General features: G+C 40.1%; 1 protein-coding gene and 1 long non-coding RNA gene across 8 annotated transcripts in view; one reads left to right on the forward strand and one right to left on the reverse strand.

Moving 5' to 3' along the window:
* The window catches only part of TASOR (transcription activation suppressor), a 71,296-nt gene extending 51,258 nt beyond the window's left edge, over positions 1-20,038 (reverse strand). For 2 of the 7 annotated variants that reach the window (XR_014165502.1, XR_014165503.1), the window contains exons 1-8: positions 19,535-20,037; positions 14,715-14,860; positions 14,086-14,178; positions 11,882-11,954; positions 9,906-9,997; positions 9,202-9,360; positions 8,713-8,840; positions 5,220-5,251 (exon numbers count right to left, since the gene is read on the reverse strand). Coding sequence is in view for 4 of the 7 variants with exons in the window: in XM_081899984.1 (XP_081756110.1) it covers positions 5,220-5,251; positions 8,713-8,840; positions 9,202-9,360; positions 9,906-9,997; positions 11,882-11,954; positions 14,086-14,178; positions 14,715-14,860; positions 19,535-19,886 (1,075 nt within the window). In the remaining 3 variants the exon portion in view is untranslated. Of the gene's footprint in view, positions 1-5,219; positions 5,252-8,712; positions 8,841-9,201; positions 9,361-9,905; positions 9,998-11,881; positions 11,955-14,085; positions 14,179-14,714; positions 14,861-19,534 lie in introns of all 7 variants that reach the window. The other 5 variants (XM_081899983.1, XM_081899981.1, XR_014165504.1 and 2 more) reach the window with 4 other exon arrangements.
* Positions 871-8,680, forward strand: LOC309363655. The gene is made up of 3 exons (XR_014165518.1): positions 871-2,911; positions 5,455-5,717; positions 8,445-8,680. It is a non-coding gene; the product is annotated as an uncharacterized lncRNA (long non-coding RNA).
* Positions 20,039-21,112: the final 1,074 nt, after the last annotated feature.

Here is a 21,112-nt window from a genome sequence, read left to right on the forward strand (position 1 = left end):
ATAAAAATGGTGCTTTGAAGATATGAATTAAAATGGGATTCATTTATACCCAAAAACTTGTATTAGGAGATGGCTTTGCAGACATGATCAGAGAAGTTAAATTTTCTTGAGTAAGTTTCTTTTTAGATGTGGCAGAAGGATTTTCAAGTGTCCCTTCTCCAAAGTAATGATATGAAAAGTTAAAAGTGTCATTGGTAACATTAAGAAACTGACAGCTCAGCCTTGCATTTAATAACTCATCTGGTAACCATAAGCAACCTAGAATTTCATCCCAGCAAGTGAGTGGGCAGGAAGGGGAAGTGTTTCTATGTTTGCCACAGAGGAGAGAAAGCTCCTTCCTCCAGGCTAGTATGGAAATTCAGGAAACTACCCTTCTACTGGCCTTCTACCAAATGGGCTGGCAGAGGAGGAACACAGTTGAGGGGCTTATACAGAAAGGCTTCCTTTCCTCCGTGGCTTATATAGAAACTCAGAACTTTTGTAGACTTATTTACAAAGCTGGGAAAGTAATGGACTTCAAGAAGAGAAATCACTATTTCTGCATGTGACAACTCCCAGTCTAATATGGAATTTTATAGGTTCCCCTAAAATACCACAGCGGATTCCAGAACTGATGAACATTATATAGTCAAATCACACTGCTTGGGTGTCAGTGGATGAAAATAATGAAGATGAGAAATGTTATTTACCATAAAATTCCAATCCATTAGATGAAAGTATACCTCATCAAAGAGTATCAGTTGGGCTCTACTCCCATATGCCAAAGAGCAATAAAAAAGTTTTTTTTAAAAAAATGACCCTAGCATCAGTAGCATGCAGCAAACAGCATGGTGGCTGAGAACTACCTAATTGCTTAAAGGGGGGGGGTGATGTGAATAGTAAACTGAACAAAATAAAGATTGACAAGGTCATCCCCCTTTCCTTGCTATCTAATCCAAGCTCATGCCATGGTGTATGCAGGTTTAACTACTCTCCTTCCACTTAATGGAATGGCATCCAAGGTGCTTAAGAACAGTAGCTTTCCTGATTGGATTCTCTTTGTGGGAGAAGCCTAAGAGGATTTTCTACCTAAAGGCAGCTTTTCTTGAAGATGTCAACCTTCTTGTACTTTGTAAAAATATCCTTCAAAGTTCAGGTGTCTGTCTCGCAAATATCCACCAACATGTGCTATCTTTCACTGCTGCTGCCACAGTAGACTGGTCCAACCATGGTTTGGTTGACAAGACTGCTCCTCAGAGTTCCCTTGCATGCTGCAATTCACTTCCTGGTTCATTGTAACTGTAGCTTGCCATGACATCCGAATTGAGCAGTTCATATACACCACAAATCAGAACTGTACACCATAGCTTAACCACTGTGACTCTTCTCAGAAGTTTAGGATGCAGAATGAGCTTTATATTCTTCCCAGAGGTGGACTTTCATCAGAACTTCATGCACTAAATCACATACACAGCTGTCAAGGTACTTAGTTCTGAGGTATTTGGGTCTCCATCCAGCTTACATTTCTTTCTTTTTGGACTCCTGTTTATGAGCTGTTACTGACTGACAATGAGGCTCCCACTCAAAACAGACCGACATTTGTTATGAGGAGAGCCTTTTTTGAACCTGCAGTGGTCTGTCCTCCAAAGAGATGCTGCTAGATCCAAATACTTCTGGGCTGTTCTGACCTTCAATAAGGTCCTAAAATGGAAGAACCCACTGGAGTGGCCTGGAATGCTTTCAGACTCCGGTCATCAGGTACAAAGGAGGAACACGTATTCTGCTTCATTCATATTCTTCATTCTTGCTCATTGCAAGGCATTTTGCTCTTCTTGATCAATCCTGCTTCCACTGGAGGACCAAACAATTAGGACACTGAATGGAAAACAGACCTACATTTCAGGTCATAGTAATCTCACTACACCATAAATGGACACCTAGATTCCTCCTGACGGCATGCGCTGCCAAGGCTTAGGCGTCTAGCTACACGGGGTGGTATTCAACTACCGTGTCTTGTCAGTGCAAGGAGTTCCGCTTGTGTCCCTGTGCACATCCCACACACTCTCCAAATCTGCTTCAGATGGTTGGGGCAACCCCTAGATCAGGTTTAGGGAGAAGGCAGGGGGAACATTCCATTGCACAATACATCTTTGCATTGACAGAACAAGAGACGTAGTGCTTTGTTGGATTCCACCCATGGTTTCTCATGAGTTAGCTAGCAATGCTGCTTTGAGCACTCATGTTTTGGGCATCTTGCAACTCCTAGAAAGCCCAGAATATACCACTTTGCCCATAGGATAAAAGACCTGGAAAACAGTGAATGCTGAAAATGCTCTTAGTTCCCATATCAAGGCCAATAAAGAAACAAATCCTTTGGAATGGATGGCTCAGCAGTCAAGTGCTTAACAGGGGCCCTTTGACACCACCCAAGTACCGCCTGAAAGCAAAGGAACTCTAAAATACAGACCAAATGTAAGCTGACATTTGGCTCTGTTTTCTAATTTTCATCAAATCCAGGTGAGGTGGATGCTTTCCTAAAGGAGCCACTGAGATTAGAGCTACACTGGATGAATAAAAAAAAAAACTAAACCCAATCCAGGTAGAACACAATAAATGCTAGTAGAGGACTCAGTGGATCAGTTAGCCTGAGAAACACTAATATTTGAAAAGGATCACATACTTAGGAGCAGATTTATAAGCTGTGAGTGTTTCTAGACCCATTAACATTGCTCCTAGATTCTCAGATTGAAGATGGGGCTAGAAGGAAATTCTAAGAATGTCAGTTGGTCCAGCTTTGTCACTACAAGAAGCATGAATGCTTTTGGTGAGCTCCAAAGTAACCTACAGCTACAATCTCTATTATGGCCTGATGAAGAAGACTGGAAATACAGCTGGTAGAGAATACTACTCAACTGTTAACAGGTATGTGCAGGTAAGAACACATTACACCAAGTCTAGACACATCTGCATTGCTTACACTTTGTTCCCAAGCTTAATTTTAGGTCCCAGATTTTTTAGTTAAAGCCCTATACAAATCTAGGTCCCAGGGATCTCAGGGACTACTTTCTACTCAAGCTCCCCAGAGCCTTAAAATCTACCCAAAAGGCCCTGCTACAGTTTCCTTCCTTTAGATAGACAAGATTGTCATCTACCAGGGCCTGGCAATTGCACAGGAGTTGTGGAATGTATATATATGATCTTTCCTTATTTTCATTCACAGACAGGTGGAGACACTATTATGTCAGGCATTTTGAGATTAGTAGAGACTTCTTACCATTTTTAAACTGTTTTATTCAATTGTATTATTTGTTTTTATTTGTATTTTCACATTATTGTGAACTGCCTGTTTAAGCAACAGCAAAAACTAAGTGCACTTACTCAATAGAGAAAATCCACTCCTTTAGGAGTAAGGTTATAATTTAGTATATCTGCTAAGATATTTTGGTGGGGGGGGGTAGGGAAAGGCCATTAAACAGGAAGCTCTCATGTGATACATGTTAAAATTCCAGCAAGTGACCAACACTTTAAATTAAAAGCATATTAGCTAATGCAGTTTGTGCCACAGAGGGTTAAGGGCTAAGCTATAAGTAGTGACTGGAAAATATTATTCCTAGAAGGTGATCAATAGGACAAGTGCAGCATTTGGGAGCTGAACTGGCAGCTCATGAGATTATTCTTGGTTGGGCTGTATAAGATCCAAAAGCTGCTTAGGCAGCCAAACTGCAAAGGATGGAGTCTTAAAAGAACAGAAGGAAAGGGCCTTTTGGAGGAACTCCAAGTCTCCAGAAATTAGAATCCACTAGTAGACAAAAGCTGGAGGAGGCAAGCTACTTTGAGCATTTCAGACTCCATGAAATAACAGAAATATAAAGTACAGCTACCCTTGAGGGCAGACCAGCCTGGTATATCAGCTCTCTTTAAGCAGTAATTGGGAATCTCAGACCCAATTCCATTTCAGCAAGATGTATAGTAATGCTGTTGCAGAACACCTCTATAAAGGTATAGCTGAAGATATCACCTATAAAAGCACATGTGGAATAGTCAATATGATCTACTTTCTTGATCTACTATCTGCAGTTATTAGTATAAGGATACAGCTACAAGCTTTATGGTAAGAAGATTTTTATTCTATTTACCGTATAAGAATTACACACCTCAAAAAGGCACCCACCCCAAAAAGAGAGACTTCTACCAAGCAGGCTGGTGGAGGCAGAATGGAACACTTCCTTCTCTGCCCTCCATGCATTTGTTGAAGAAGAGACTTTCCTCCATGGCTAACACAAAAATCCAACTGGTCAACAGAAGAGAAATGGAACAATCTAGCTCTCCTCCATCACCATGCTCACTTGCCTCCATGGAATTCCTGGTCACCTATGACTATCAGGTAAGTTGTTAAATACAAGGCTGAGTTAGGTAGAAGTTATTGATACTAAAAGGAAGACAGTAGTTCATTTCATGAAGGCACTGTTTTGATTTTTAGTTTTCCATTACCCTAACAATACTCTATTTCAGTTTACTACTCAACATTTTCTTGTTTCACCATTTCTAACCTTACAATATTAGAAAAACCCCACAAAAGAGAACATTTTACAAATTATTTACATATATAAACACACAGCTGAGTTATGCAAATAAGCAAATTGATGCAGATAACTTAATCTGCATAAATTATTCTAATTTATTTACCAAATAATTTCATTTTTTTCAAAGCTAGGCATGTAACAGCCATGTTTGCACATAACAACAAAGTCAGGTTTCTGGCTTATTGTGATACATAGCATTAGTGAGACATATTCTGCTGCCCACTACCCAACTGCTGCTGCTTCACTTCTCCCCTGGTGCAAGCAAGATACAAACCGGGAAGCTTTGATTCCCCATTACATGCAAACAAGGTATTGTAATGTGCTGCTCCTTATCAAGACACAGGAACAAGTCAAACTTCATTGTTGTGGCTTGTTAGGGAGAAATTCACCAGGATCCCGTGTTCTGACTTAAGTGGAAGACAAGGCTTTCTGGCTTATTTATTCCACTTATTCCAAGAGAGAAGCTAAGCGGGAGCAATTGATACTCTTATATAGCTTGTTCACACTAAACTACTATAAAGCCAGAAACCTTGATGCTCAAGGTGTTACTTGTGGTCAACCCATGTGCTTTGAATTAGCCTCAAAGCAACACATCTTCTAGCACATCTAGGGACTTATATAAATCAAGACAGTTCTATTTAATAATTGAATTCTTACCAGTGCTTTTATCCACATTAGAAATCTTTGTTCTACAAGCAAAATACACACAGTTAAAATCAAAAAGCAGAAGTAGTGCTTTCCCTCACATCTAGTTTCCACCTTTATGTTCTTGAACATAGAACAGCCATGGGCCAAATACTTCTTTATCTACATTTTCTCTCTCTCTCTGGCTTTTAAAGCCAAGTGATTTTGGAGAAGGCATATATGTACACAATTTACATATCTGTTGCAGAATATAGGATTCTTGACAGTGCGATGTTACCCAGCTTGGACACAAAAGTCTCAGTTCTCCAGAACTGCAAAGCCACCATAGGGCAGAAATGCCCTGAAAGGATCCCGTGAGACCTTTTACCTGATACTACTGGCCTGCACAAGATAACACATCAATACGCCAGCAGTTTCAAAATATTAGATTGGTTCCTAGTAGACTGATCTTGATTAAAAGAAAGTTACACCACAAATTGATCCAAGCTCCCAACAGAAAACATGCTTCTGGTATTTTCAGGTCCTCTGGCAAGCGTGGCAAGCAACAAGCTTTCCTACCAACTTTTAAGCTGTGGAGGTGCTTCAAAGTACAACTGCTAGTATGATCCCCTCCACAAGTCCAAAGTTGGGAGGAAAGTGGGGAGCAATTGGCTGCTATGTGGCCAAGGCATCTGGAAAATCTTGATCAGGGCCAAACCAGCAAACTCCCCCTTTCCTGCTTCAGGACAATACAGTGGTGCCTCGCAATACGAAAAGAATCCGTTCCATGAGTCTCTTCGTCTTGCGTTTTTTTCCTCTTGCGAAGCAAGCCCATTAGCGGCTTAGCGCTATTAGCGGCTTAGTGGTCTTAGCGGATCAGCTGATAAGCGGCTTAGCTGTTAAGCGGCTTAGCGGATCAGCCAATAAGCGGTTTAGCGGATCAGCTGATAAGCGGCTTAGTGGATCAGCTGATAAGCGGCTTAGTGGATCAGCTGATAAGCGGCTTAGCGGATCAGCTGATAAGCGGCTTAGGGGCTTGGGAAAAAAGGGGGGGAGGAAAAAAACCCCGCAGGAACTCGCAAGACATTTTCGTCTTGCAAAGCAAGCCCACAGGAAATTCGTTTTGCGAAGCACCTCCAAAACGGAAAACCCTTTCGTCTAGCGGGTTTTCCGTCTTGCGAGGCATTCGTCTTGCGGGGCACCACTGTAAAGGACAGTAGGGGCTTCCTGGCTGCTGCTTCATGGCATCACTTTGAGCCCGGCTTCTTGACAATTACTGAAGCCAGCACACTTCCCACTGTCCTCTTGCAGACAAAGTAGGTGGGGAAGACTTATTCACCTGGGTCACTTTGCAGAGCATCAGATGAAATTGCAATGCTCTCTGCCTTTCAAACAGGTAACAGAGTGATTTCTTTGCTTTTGGGTGGAGGCGGTACCATCAAGTTGGTAGGAAGAACCTGGCAACTTATGTTTGGCTAGCAAGGCCTCCAAAAACTGGAGACCTCTAGATTTCCCCTACATTTATGTCATTATAAGCCTACTAGCATTTGCTGCCCAGTTATTTTTATGTAGTAGTTGTCACAATTCATAAGCCACACTTCAACTCGTATTCCATTTGTAACCTCAACTACAGTGCTACATTCTCATCACAACACAATTTTTAAAATAGCCAGTCACCTGCTTGCTATCGCAAGTAGCTACTCCAGTCAAAGCAGTTTAACAGTTCCTTAATATTTCACCAACTGCTTCTGACATTGAAGCCTTCTAACAATTTAACTGAACTACAGCAAGAGAACAAACCCTAATATATGGAAACTGTGTAAAACATCAATTAAGAATCTGTAGAGTCCACTGGACTTAGGCTGAAATAGAGGGCCTTGGCCAAATCTGCCCAGCGTTAAACGGTAATTTATAAGATTGTGATCTCTCTCATAGGGATGTTGGCAAAACACACTAATACTTTACAGTTTGAATCATAGACTTAGGTACTGCAGCTCACATAACTTGCCGTTTTCTAAGCCAAATAGACCCCACCAAGTTCTCAAAAAAACCTTCCAGAGGATACCAAGATTGGGATTGTCAGCCGCCTGACAAAGTACAGCACATGGCCACTCAGCTTTGCTTCACTTGGAGCAACAGTGGATAAACCAATTCAAACCAGAGGTCACGTTGACCAATGTCTTGGTGGTTGCATGCCAAAATGTGGGAGGCCAAAGTGTGAAAGTGGGAATGGTGAGGACTGCAGTTCTCAAGGAGTCACAAATAGTTTTAGACTGGTTAGTGTTCTAGAAGCTTATGTTTATTTTTTTCCACTCTCTGGTCTGCTACACTTTATGAAAATAACTTTTCAAGGAGTGTTTTAACTTGCTGGAATCTTGATGTTTGTTTTGCTTAACCCAACACACATTATTATTTACTTTCTTCCTTAAAAAGAAATGGCTTCCATTATTTTTGCACGAAAAGCTGTGCTCTCACCACTGTTAAGTGGGGACAAAATCTGCACCTTCATGACACAAAGTTCATCGGCATCTAAGCCAAGTCACCTCAGCAATAATGAACTGCAATCCCTTTATACTTTCTCACAGAAGTGAATGAGATGCATGGACTTGCTGGTGGCAGGGCAATTGTGAAGGAGTCCCTGGGGCTATTCTGTTTCCATAGACATACAGAATTCATTACTATGAAGCAGCATTTCAGTGCTTAAAGCCAAGCATGACCAAGAGGCATACTAACACGTGAAATTGCCTAGAAACTTTATTTTACCTGTAACAAAATAAGCACGAAATAAGCAAGCAAGTACTATTCTTATGTAACAGATTAGACACCAAGGCCAATATTTGAACCTAGGCACATGCATGTGCCACACTAGAAATCTCAAAAGGAACAAGATTGCTGCAGCCTCATGTTACATATAATATACTCAAGTGATTACTGAAATGCCAATTATTTGAAGCCCATTTACCCCCCCAAAAGGAAATTCACTTACAAATTGAAATCTGATGATCAAACTGTTAAAAATGAAATATGTGTCTACAGAATAGACATTATGGATGAAAGGGTGTTAAAAAAATATAGACCAGACCAATCATAAGTTAACATCCCATCGTATCTGCAAGAGACCAGCTCTGATTTTTCCTCTCCCTGCCTTGTTTCTACTCAGGCTGTAAGAACTAACAGGTAATTTTTAGAACTGGTGCCTGACTTGGCTTGTTTTTCTCTTCCCTTTTATCCGTTCTCCTTTTGTGTCATGTATTTTAGGTTGTAAGCCTGAGAACAAGGACTATTTTACTATCAAGCTCTTTACAGCTGACAAGCAGGATAAAAATACTACACTTTTTAAAAAAATAAAAAAACACCATTTGTACAGCTTGAGTAAGACACTACCATTTCCAATTCTTCATCAAAAGCTGCAACCATGTATCAAGACCAGCAAGTAGTAACAAAACGAAAATGTATACACTTTTAAGCATTAAAGCCTTTCACATTAGATACTACTTTTTAAGAAATGTGTGAAAACCCTTCTTACCTTGCTTGTGGCAAATACTTTAGTACCTTTTCATCACTGTGAGAAAATGATACAACAGCATATGGACACACATGCCTTGGTCTTGGTCTTGGTCTGATCTCATCAAAGTAATATTCATAGAAATAATACTGGAAACAAATTCAAAAGAAACTCAAGTTTGCATATTACTAATGCTAAGAGATGCTTCCTGAATTTATTTTATAGTAGATTTCAAACTCTTCATTTGAACTTTGTAATTAAACTAGTATAACGCTAGTAAATGCTGAAACTTATTAGCACCATGAACAAATTATTATAGTTGTGATTAAAACTCAACTTTCAAGACAAATCTCTACAAAACAAATTCAAAATGTTAGACAGCATTCGACCTGTAACAACCTGCATACTGGAAAGGATTATACTGGAGTTGTTTCATAAGAACTACAAACCTGACAGCAAGCACATAAATATTTGTATGCAGCTATGTTCGTACACCTGTCATTCTCTTACCTGTGTGAGCTCATATGCTCTGTAACGTAGGAAGGAACGGATTTTGTCTGCATTCTTCAAAACATGGCATTCATGCTTTGGTGTAGGGTCTAATCCACTTTTAACAGTTGAGTCAACTGATTTCACTGCTAGGTTACTGTATACTGCCTTCATTTTTCCCTAAAAGAGTCAGAAAAATCTCCATCAGGAAAATATAATGCACACAGCAAACATAAGAAGTCATACCATTTTATATTCAATGAATTCACATATAAAGCAGACAAATATTTATTGTTCACTCACTCCAGCTACTCTAAATGCTGGCAGTCTTTTGAAATATATGCAATTGCCATTAACTCCATCAACAAACCTGACAAACTTTTCAGTTCTGAAAATGACTTTTGCAACTGTTAGCAAATTTTAAAAATTTAAATACTGCAACATAAGGAGTGGCTCTGATTGATACAGAAAAATGCTCTATTTGAATTGCTTCATGTCGGGAAATTGCTGTATTAAGAAACATATTATTACATTTTATTTATTTCGTAAGATTTTTTCACTTGCCCACACTATAAGATCCCAGAGCAGGATACAGGAATAGAAAATACAAACATAAGCACAAATAAAACGATTACAATTATAAAATACATCCTTGGGAATGATTTAAGAAAGGGGCATACAATGTTAATGAACTGTGAGTGAATTGAAAAACAGCTTAAACTTACTTTTATTACTTTAAAAATAATAATATCACCCACTGCTTTAGCCTCCAGAGGATTGGCTTGCAATAAATCAGCATACCTAGAAAGATATACACCTGGAGAATGTGAAGAGAACAAATGTCAAGGTAAGGTTCAACATTTATGGTGTTTCCTAGTGATGCACAAGAGAATGCCTATTACTATAAAATGTATTTTCCAGATCTTATTTTAACTTTCCATTAAACTACTGAAACCATTTCTATCTGAAAGGACAAAACTAATGCACATCAAACAGACGTGCAAATATTTAACCATCTCTGATGATATATAACCTTAAAAAAGATTGAGAATTCTGTGTGGTCTACTGTTACAGCAAACACAAGGATAACCAAAAAGTAATCTTTATATTTTAGAAGCCCAACAAGAGTTTTAAAATTATATCTTCCTATATACATAGAAATGTAATGTTGTCATGTTGCCAAAAGGTGGCCACACCAGCTCTAGCATAACGAACAGCAGCCAGGTGAGAGAGTAAGTAGCCTTGCGAAGTACCTGCCCCCTTCTTTAAAAGAGATTGGGACAACCTCTAGGGGTGATAGACAAGGGGGAGGTCTAAGGATTTTACAATCCATAGCTGTAATAGAAAAAAAATAATGAAACAAAGTTGTACATCTTAAAAATTAAAATAATATTGGTTATTATAGGTTTTTCAGAAGGTGCAGACTTGTTTTAATATTTGAATTTGAAGTTATGAAAATTGGCTATCAGGAATAAAAGAAAAGAATTTACAGTCAGTAGAACATTAAATGCTGACATGTAAGGAAATAAGACCTAGCAAGAAAAATATTCCAAAAAATTAAAAATTGAGTATTATATACAAATATGAGTACATAAAATTAGGCTTAAATTATTTTAAAAATAATTATTCATTTCAGAAATATTTAAAATATTAGACATTTTAAAATGGTCTTGTTTCATTAATTTTTTCTATTACAGCTATGGATTGTAGGAAAGTTGCACAAAATGGCTGCCCAGTAAAACGTAAAATTTTCGTTACAAGGAATAAAAAAACCATAAATTTCATTCTTTGGCGAGAAAGAGCATGTCTTTGCAATAATTTTCAACATCAAAAACATTTGTTTACATCATGACCACACGCTGTAAATTCAGGTTTTCTAAACCTAGTTTTTCCACCAAAAAAAATTATAAAAAAAATTAGGCATTTATAAACTCTTTTGAGTGCTGGTGTATTTTTTCTGAAATCCTCATCATTTTATTGAGTCCTGTGTAAAATTTCAAGGAGAACTGATCATTGGTTATGGAGAGAAAAAACAAAATGTACACAAGGACATCGTGTGCTGAGGGTCTCAAGAGGGACAGACAACGCAGATTTAATGAAATTTTGAAGTGCTATAAAATTAAAACCGTTTGAGATAGAGGGGAAAAAATTAAGGGGGTTTCTTTCAACCATAAGGGAAGGGTGTACAGCAGGTTTCATCAAAATCTGAGATAGTGGCTGACAAAACTCTTGTTTGCATTGATTTGATGTGGAATGACCCTTATATTTATATTGAGATACTGGCTTGGATCTAGAGTTCCCAAGTGCCAATCTCTACATATGAGCTGTCCCCACTCATCAAAGCAGGAAACTATTTTTGCCCATTCCTTCAGTCCACTGTACTTCCTGAAGGGCTGGAGGACACTCCAAAACAGTGTGCAAAACTGCAGCATAGTTGTTGGGAGTTGAAGCTGGTGTGTACAGATTGAGGTCTGCTTGAATCAAAACTTTCCCCTTCACCCTGCTCTAGGGATTCTCCTCATACTCAAGAACAGATTTAGAGGGTACAAGGAGCATGTGGGACGAAGTTTTTTGTTGCACAGGTAGATCTCATTCCTTGTAAACAACTTTGTTGAATCCTGACCCATGAATCAACACTCATCTGAATCTCTCTACTATTCTTTAAGGCATACATTCCATGAAAATGAAAAATGCTATTTACCTAGGGAAGGGTTGCCAAGAACTGTTATCTTGGAATGGCCCACCTGCAAGCCATTTTCACATATGTTTTGCACCTAAAAATAAGCATTTAGTTAGCAATATTAGAGCACAGACTTGGCAATAAATATCAACAATCTTGTTCAAACTTCAATTAAATGCTAATCTTACTCTGTGCATTTTGATGGTGATGCTTCTGACACTGATTAGATTTGTGCAATGGCACATAATGTTCACAAACATTAAGTTTGTGCAATGGCACATAATGTTCACAAACATTCCAAATGCTCAGTGAGCAAAGGTATCAGGGCTTTCACTGTTTGCTGACAACCTCTGGATTGCGAAGTGCATAACAAAAAACCCTTATCCTGCTCTAAGATAGGAGTGGGATTTGTCTTCATCTTGCATAGAATCCCTCACCCTAGATCCAAACTTGGACACGGAGAGGGGAGCAGAGGATTGTTTCTGATCTCATGCTGTATTTCAAAGGTCAGTAAAGCGGTAAGACTCAAACTCTAGAAACCACATTTTTGGACTCTGATGATAGCAGGCAAATCTTTAACATACTAAAACAACAGAAGTTGTTAATAACACAGTTTTAAAAGTGGCATCCAGGTCAATTTAATTAGTAGCCAACAGTATAGTTTCCACAACAAAAACCTGTTGTACAACTAAAATATTTAGAAGAAAAAGCAGACAACTTTAAACTATATATAATTATACCTCTTCAATTATATATTTATACCTCCACCCACTATTTATAACACACACATATTTCCAAAATGTTATCTACATAATTACCTGACAATTATAGTATCAAAGCACTAAAGTTTAATTTAAATTCCACATCATAGAAGAATATTAAATAAATACATCTTTAAAATCTTTAGTGTTAACATTGTTAAAAAAATATTATATTATTCTCCACAGGGGAACATTTCTATGTTTGTCAATGTCATTAAAAAATTCATAAAATCACTAGAGCCAATTATTTCAGAAACTCTCCTATATTTTGTTAGCCTTCTCTTCCTTGTACAAACTTTTGTGAGTTTAATCATTTCTGCAACCTTCCATATCTTTTCCAGCCACTCTTGCCACAGGTGGAGAACTATTCATCCATTTCTGTGCCATCTGTGTTATTATCAAGCTTCACTCTCACTATTTTTTATCCTACCAAAATTGTCCTAAGATGGAAATGAACATTTTGATGAATCAATCAAGATATTTACAATCATTATACACCTTTAGGCATGAGGCAAAAATGTTCCTCTTTAACCATGCCTTTGGTTGACTGACATCCAATGGCCTTTAAAAATATGTTGGGGAAGGGAGGATTATGGGGTCATTTTTCTTTTAGTTTTTATTATTTTTGTTTTTAATATTGTGATTCTATCTTGTGAACTGCCCAGAAACCTGCAGGTATAGGGTGGTATACCAATGTAATAAATAATAGCAATAACAGTAATTTCACTCTCTCTATATGTAAACACACACACACAGAAATGCATACACACCACTTTACTTGGAAGGACTTTATCATTCAATCGTTCCACCAAATATCATACTATCATCTTTTGCTCTAAAGTATTAATCTTAACTATCCATATTCCACCCTCTCTAAAATGGTAATTTCCACTGCATAATCATCATTTAATTCATAGCCAAGCACAGCTTTCAAATACTCAGGTTTAGCTTACTCACTCTGCACACCACACTAGTCAACTATTTCTAGTAGCATTTTCCTATTATGAAGTAAACTAAAAATAACCTTCTACCATACTGTTCAATTGGTTGTACAGTCAATTGCTGGGAAACAATCAGCAGTATGACTTCTCAGGGGTAATCAATCTAGAACCTAAATCTAGGCAGCCTATTATGTGCATTTCACAATTCAACAGAAGCATAATAGCGTCAGCTGGAAGGTTTCCCCCACAAAATATGGGTTGTATCCAAGTAAGTCTCCCTGTCAGACTATGGAATTTCCCCTTCTTTTCCTCCCACTGCACACAGCCTCAGTCCTGTTCTGGGGATTCTCCAAACCCTCCAAAACATATCCTTGCCAGGAGACAGGGCACGTGCAGGGAGAGAAAAGAGGAGAAGTTCCATTGAGCAAGCAGACATCCTTGCATTATTAGGACAGTTGCACACTCTGTCTCCCTCAGCATCATTATGCTTCAATAGTTATTTTAAAGAAATAAAAAATCTTACCATGTCACGGTCAACCTTTAGAAATGCAAATGTTTCCTCTAGCTCTTTTTCTGATCTGCCATCCTGCTTCAATTCCCTTCGTTTCTCTATGAACTTTAAAAGACAAAATTCTAATAGCAACAGAAACTAGCATACATTATAATTTAATGACTTTGTATGATCTGTGATTTCAAAAATCTGAATTCTACAGAAAGGTAAACAAATTAACCAGAAAAGTCAAAATGTGAACTAAATACTGAATGCAGTCTATATATAAACTGTTTATTTATACATGGTAGAATGACAAGAGGCTGTGCAAAATACAGTAGGCAACCACAGATGTAACAGACATTAGGCTCACAAGTGTAAAGAAAACAGCTTGGATCCAAAGACTGCATGAGCACAAAGCCACTCATGCAACAGTTATATATTCTTATATAAATTTGTATGTTTTATCAATGTAAACTGCTTTGAAACTCTTTTAAAAGTCAAAAGGCAGGATCATAAATAAATTAAATATGTCTCTCCCCTTCTTGTCCCTCCCTCCCACAAAAGCTTCTTTGCAACTTAACTGAGTTTTGTTCGTATTAATATGAACACGTTTTTGTGTACTTCAGGTACTATTTCATGTATGAATATTTAGTACTCACCTCTTTTTCCAACAGTTCACTATGAACCAAACTGGCTTTTTTGTAGGTGAAATTGTCCTTTGAATGGTTTTCCATATATGATGAATGCAAAATGTTCACAATCTCTTGAAATTCACGAGATCCTGCTGTTACTGGCTGAAAAAGAGCTACAGAGAAAGAAAACAAGTATCTCAAAATCTGTGTGTCTTGCAATTAAATGCTACTGTGTTACTGCAGGCAATCGTCATTTTGCAAGGGGGTTCTGTTCCAGATCCCTGCATGTGTCAGCAAAGCACGCATAAGCCCACTCAGACCCACCCCTTTTCATGACATCTTTATGATGTTTTGGGACTACTTCCAGATTTGGCCACATGCACATGTGTGTGATTGCGTGTCATTCGGACACGCCCAAACTAGGAGTTGACTGTAGTTCATTTTATGAAACCATGCACATCTAAGAGTGGACAATTCTCTGTCAGAGTCTTTAAAGGTACAGAAAAGCATTAGAGCATAGGGCAGAGATAAAATCAAACAAATTCCTTTTTCTTTTGCACAGGATAAAGGTGCAAATTTAATAAGAAATTTTAGTTGCTCATTTTTTTAGAAGTTCCATTTTCCCAGGTCTAAATGGGTAGTTTGCATTGCCTACAGCTTTTCTTGAAAGACCACTTACAGAATACTTAACATTTCGTAAGTAGAATGCATTAACCATAGTAGAAGTTTCACATTCAGTGATAAACCTATAACATGAAAAACCTCTACCCAATTTTCAGCATTTGCCTCCTTTTCCAGTATCCCTCCATACTCCAATCCACATTATTCTTCCAAGGGCTGGGGAGGAAAAGACTGAAAGCTGAGAACTTATAAATTAAGGATTTCTTAGTCTTCCAACCACTATTTCTTAAGAGAATTTAAAACTTTGGGTGAAGATACCTGAATTAAAGGCACACATTTTTATTTTTTTTTTGCTCAGGAGTCTCTATTCCAGATGTTTTGAGACTACAATTCCCACCATCCCCGACCACTGGTCCTGTTAGCTAGGGATGATGGGAATTGTAGTCCCAAATATCTGCCCATGGGATTTGCAGATGGGCACTTGGAAGAACCCGCACTCATGTCCTGCTTGTGGGTTTTCCACAGATACCTGGTTGGTCACTGTGAGAACAGGATGTTGGATTAGATGGACCACTGGCCTGATTCATTTTGGTTCACCATGCACAGTACTGAGTTAACCAGGGCTTGTAGTTAAGCTATCTCCTCACCAACATCAAATTGTAGCCAGTGTTTGTTTTTGCCTACAGCCTGTACTTAATAAGCAGAGAACATAACCATGAGTCCCAGTTTGAATGATCTACTAAACCAAACTTTGGCTTAACTGAGTGTGGTGGAGCAATAAAAAGGATGTGGAGAAGAAAAGTGCCACATGATTATTATTTGGGGGGCGGGGAGGGCAGGATTGCTGAACGGGGAAATGACAAAAATGGCTTTCTTGACAATTCCACTAGCAGAAGCCTTACCACAGTTTGGATGCCTTGTTGGCTGCAACCCATTAGGAACTTGTAGCAGAAAGTGATGTGCTGGCTTTTATTTAAAACCAGAGTCTTTTTTTAAAAAAATTCAATCTTCGCTGAAACTGACTCCTTACAAAGGGAAGACAGGCACAATAGCAATGTAATGGAGCTTAGTGACTTTTTATATGGTTTTGATCTATATGAATGAATACAGAAAATAATGTGCCGTATGCACCAGAAAGACAACACACAGACCAGGAGTTACAGACCAGGTCTCAAGAAATGCAGACTACAACCAAGCAGAAAGAATAGGACCTGAATAGCAGATATAGAATTCTCCTGGATTCCATCAGGACTCTCCTACTTTTCAGTTCACCTATGTTTTATGCAAGAACCTTGCTTGTTATATTTCAGTTGGCCATATGAACCTTATTAGTACATAAGAAGCTTCCTTATACCAAGTCAAGCTCTTTGTTCATCTAACCCAGTATCATACGGCCTAGGACCCTCATACCTACGGGACCGCCTCTCCTGGTATGTCCCACAGAGAAATTTACAGTCTGCAAATAAAAACATCCTAAAGATCCCAGGCCACAGAGAGGTTAGGCTGGCCTCAACTAGAGCCAGGGCTTTCTCGGCCGGGGCTCCAATCTGGTGGAACGCTCTGTCACAAGAGACTAGGGCCCTGCGGGACCTGACATCTTTCCGCAGGGCCTGCAAGACAGAGCTGTTCCACCAGGCCTTTGGTCAGGGCGCAGCCTGACCCCCTCCTCTGGCAATCTGCACAGAATTTTGCTTGATGGTTGCCATTAATTTGATTTTAATTTTATAATGAATGTTTTTAGAATGTTGAACTATTTTGATTGTTGTTAGCCGCCCTGAGCCCAGCTTCGGCTGGGGAGGGCGGGATATAAATAAAATGTATTATTATTATTATTATTATTATTATTATTATTATTATTATTATTATTATTTGCTACTGACTAGCAGAACTGCTGTGCCTCAAAGCTACCTGACCCCCCCCCCCCGCCCAAAATACAACAACTTGTAAATTGAACCTGGAACTTTCTGCATACAAAGAAAAGTGCTCCATCACTGGGACGAATAGACTTCTGCTACAGTAGTTTCTATACTGAGACCAAGAGTTTTACTTTATCTGCAAGGTATGATAATACTATTCAAACCTTTTTATTTCCTTCACAGACAGTATTGCTAAGCTAGTTCCCAAACCTAGAAAAATTGCTGCAACCTCTTGACAAATCCTTCCTGCACATAGAATACTGCTAGAAGTGTATTAATAATTTGATTTCCTTAAAGTAGACAGCACAGAACTGCTAAAAGAGTTCCAACCGGGGGGGGGGGAGGAAATAGTTTTAAGTACCAAGTACTGGAAGATCTCAACCTCAGATTTGACCAAGAAATTTGAGATAGCACTTCTGAAAGAGTGGTCAATATATGAAACTTGGTAAAGGGTAATTATGTTAAAATGGTCTAATGTGTCAACTTTCAGATTAAGAAGGACCTCATATTTCAACTCTTTCATGGTCTGCTCTCTAGTTCATTCCTCGAGGGGGGAGATCTCTTTCAATTAGTGGTAAGAAAGTCTCCATGGAATTATGACTCGCCACAAATAATCTCGGGAAAAGGCTAATTACATAATCCTTCTATTAGTTCCTTCATTGCTTTGCTCTTTTTGAGTCAAATGTTTTCTACAATTCTCTGGACAGTATGGTTACCACAATATCATGTTCCACCTCTTGTTTATTAAGCCTATGCTGCTGTCTAAGACGACACCCAGAGCAGGAATTTCTTTTATTTTTCAGGTTAAATTAAGATTTTAAATTCTATCTTAATTAAGTTTGTGGAACACCATGGCTTCCAGTAGGTATATCAATATTGTGTTCACACATGATCAGGACTGAAATAACTGCACCTTATACACAGTAACTCTTCAGGTATCATGGACAGAAGAGCATAAGAGCGCTCAAGAGATCATTCAGAATTACTGGAGCAATGCAAAACAATCGAAATGATTTGCAAGAGGTTCCTTAAGAATTGTAACTGCACTAGGAAGTTCCAAAATGAGCAATAAATTCATGAGTAAATTTAGACAGAATTTACCATTGTGAGGCATGGAGTCAGTGTAGGACCATGGAGGCCAAAGTTCAAATTTCCACTGAGCTATGAAGTTCACTAGGTGACCATAGGCCATTCACTGTCTCAGCCTGCATCTCTTCTAACTTAACATTTTTGGTTCACACTGTATTCTAGAAATGCTCATAAGAACATCGGACACTGTTCACTGTCTTGGGTCTATGTAGTATTCTTTTGACCACAAGTTTAGACAAACCTAGGCCATGTGCCATCAAATAATTAGGAAAGTTATTCAACCTTCTAGGACTCCTGAGTCTTCTTCAACTGCAGACTATAGCTGTAACCTTCAGGAATGGGCCAAACCAACCTACCTTGAACTTCTTGTTACAAAATATGTTTTATTTTGCATTGCTCAAGTTAAACTCTTCTTGAAGGATGGAAAGTGTGAAGTACACTAATGGCAGCCTCTTGAAAAAGATTAAAGATTAAAAGAATGAGAGCATTTTTGAAGGAAATGATCCAAAGGAGGTTCATTAAGGAAAAGCTAGGTGAAGAGAAACAAAAAGGAAGCATTTTTGCCACAAAAGGCAAACGTTAAGATGCTGCATATTGTATACATAAGATCAGTCGAACCAAGGGGACTAGAGAAGCAGCAACAGCGCTACTTCGCCAGGGCGCGAGATGCTGGCATCCACTTCCCTCCTACAACGCGGGGGCGGTATACACGGCTTTCATCAGGGGCGGAAAAAGAGAACTTCGGTGAAGTGAGCGCCCCCCAAGGCGGCCTACCCCGCAGGAGGGATGATGCTCCTCTCTCCTCTGCTGCAGAGCGCGCAAAAGTCGGCGAGCCATTTTCCCGCACGCCCTTCCAGAGAACCATCTTCTCTGCGAGTTGGCGCGGATGATGCCCACAGCCCCCCCTTCGGCCAAAAAAACCCACCACACCTGTATCCAGCCTCTTCTAAAGCGGCCATCTCAAAACAAAACGAGTTGGGGGTTTTTTTTGGGGGGGGTATTTGTTTTCCAAACGCCTCTCTCTCCCCCCCATCCCCACCCCCCAGCTTCGGAAGGGGAAAATAAGGTTCTCCCATCCGTGCCAACCACCTTAAGCGCGGCTGCGAGAGGCTCCTCGCATTCAGCTGTGTGGCGAATGTGGCTACGTGGAGCGAGAAGCGGGAGAAGGGAGGAATTGGGGCTGAAGGGAGGGTTGCGGGGGGAGGGATGCGAGGGAACCACCTTTCTTTTCTTTGCTCTTCCTGGGGATCTGAAAGTTTTTCTTAAGGGGCATGTTGTCTTCGGGGGCTCTGAGGAGCCCATCGCTATACTGGGGCTGCTGCTCAGGGGCCTCGGGGCCGCTGCCCTTGCGGTGGTCCCCGCGCGGGGATCCCCTGCCCTCGCCGGCGGCCCCGAACGGCGGTTCCTCGTCGCTCCTGCTCCTCTCAGGGCGGCCGCCATTTTGTGTGGAGTTCTCCGCGTCGGCGGCTGCAGCTCGGTTCTCCCCGCCGGAGAGGCCGCTGCTGTTCTCCGCCCGCTGAGGCTGCTCTGGCACTCGCTCGCCGCCGCCGCTCATGGCCGCGGCCTCCGCCATGAAGCCGCCCGCACCGCTACACCGCGCTGGCGATCTTTGTCCCGCCAATGAGCCGCCCCTTCCTCAAAGCCATGCACGACTCCGCCGCCACTGCCGCCGCCCCCTCCCATACAAAGCACGGACACTCCTCCTTCCTCTCTCCCTCCCCTTCGTTCTAACATGGCGGTGGGGCGTCAGGAAAGAGGAGGAGCTTGTTCCCCTTCACTTGCAGCCAACCGGTGCACAGCGCCGCCGCTTATAAATGCGCGAGGGCCCGCCCTTGGGCTTGCTGCGAAAATGGCCGAAGGGCCTCCAGGAGTGCGTTGAGATGGAGCCCTCAGGCGTCTTTCGAGGCGCCCTTGCCTCAGCATTACATTCTGTAAGGTGCACAAGCAAAAACATGTATTCAATTTCTTCCCTTTCCCTCCTCTTACCAGCCGGAATATGGTGGCCTGGCCTTCCTTGGTGAGGAAGAACGGCGCCTTTTCCAGGGCTCCATGCTTTTAAAAGCAAGACTGCACCGCGCACAAAGTTGTCTTCCTCGCTATCCTGCACAGGACGGGACTCCCGCCGTCTTGCCCACTACTGTCGGATATGAAGCATCTTTCAATGAAGTTTTGCTTTTCTGTGCTTATTATTAAGAACTGTAACAGGAAATGTTGGTTGCATTTCGTTTTTTACTTCCACACAGCCCTTTTCCTGCAGAAGGGAAAAGGAAACGGGATATGCTCTTGCTCTGCTGGTTCAGCTCCCTAGCCTAGGGTAAAACATGTTTTCTCTTCAAGCAAATTGCTACAAACATAAAGCTTATAAAAATGCTCAGGAAAATCTGCTGCATTGCTTACAAAATGTCTCAAAAGTAGTTGTCCTCACACTTTTAGAATATGCCTCCCTTTGTATTTTTCCCCCATATAAAACTCAGTATTTCTTGAAATAATTATGGTAGGAGAATGGAATCAAAACATCCTAAAAACATAGCTTCAAATTTATATTTTTACAAATCAAGATGCACTGTTGAAAATATTTTAAAGATTTTTTTTTAATGTTTTGAGCTCTGATCCCCTGTCCCAGCAGACTTTTAGATACTACATATCTTACTTCGCAAAACATTGATTCAGAGTGCATTTTTTGTTCATTTCCACTTACTGAATTTCTAGTTCACAACATGCCTAAAGGTAATTATAATTACACTGCTCCCTCAGCACCTCTCCTGGCCCCAAACCAACAGTTAGGCCGGATGGTTGAAG

This window comes from Podarcis melisellensis, assembly GCF_964234715.1.
Source record: "Podarcis melisellensis genome assembly, chromosome: 2".
Lineage (NCBI taxonomy): Eukaryota > Metazoa > Chordata > Lepidosauria > Squamata > Lacertidae > Podarcis > Podarcis melisellensis.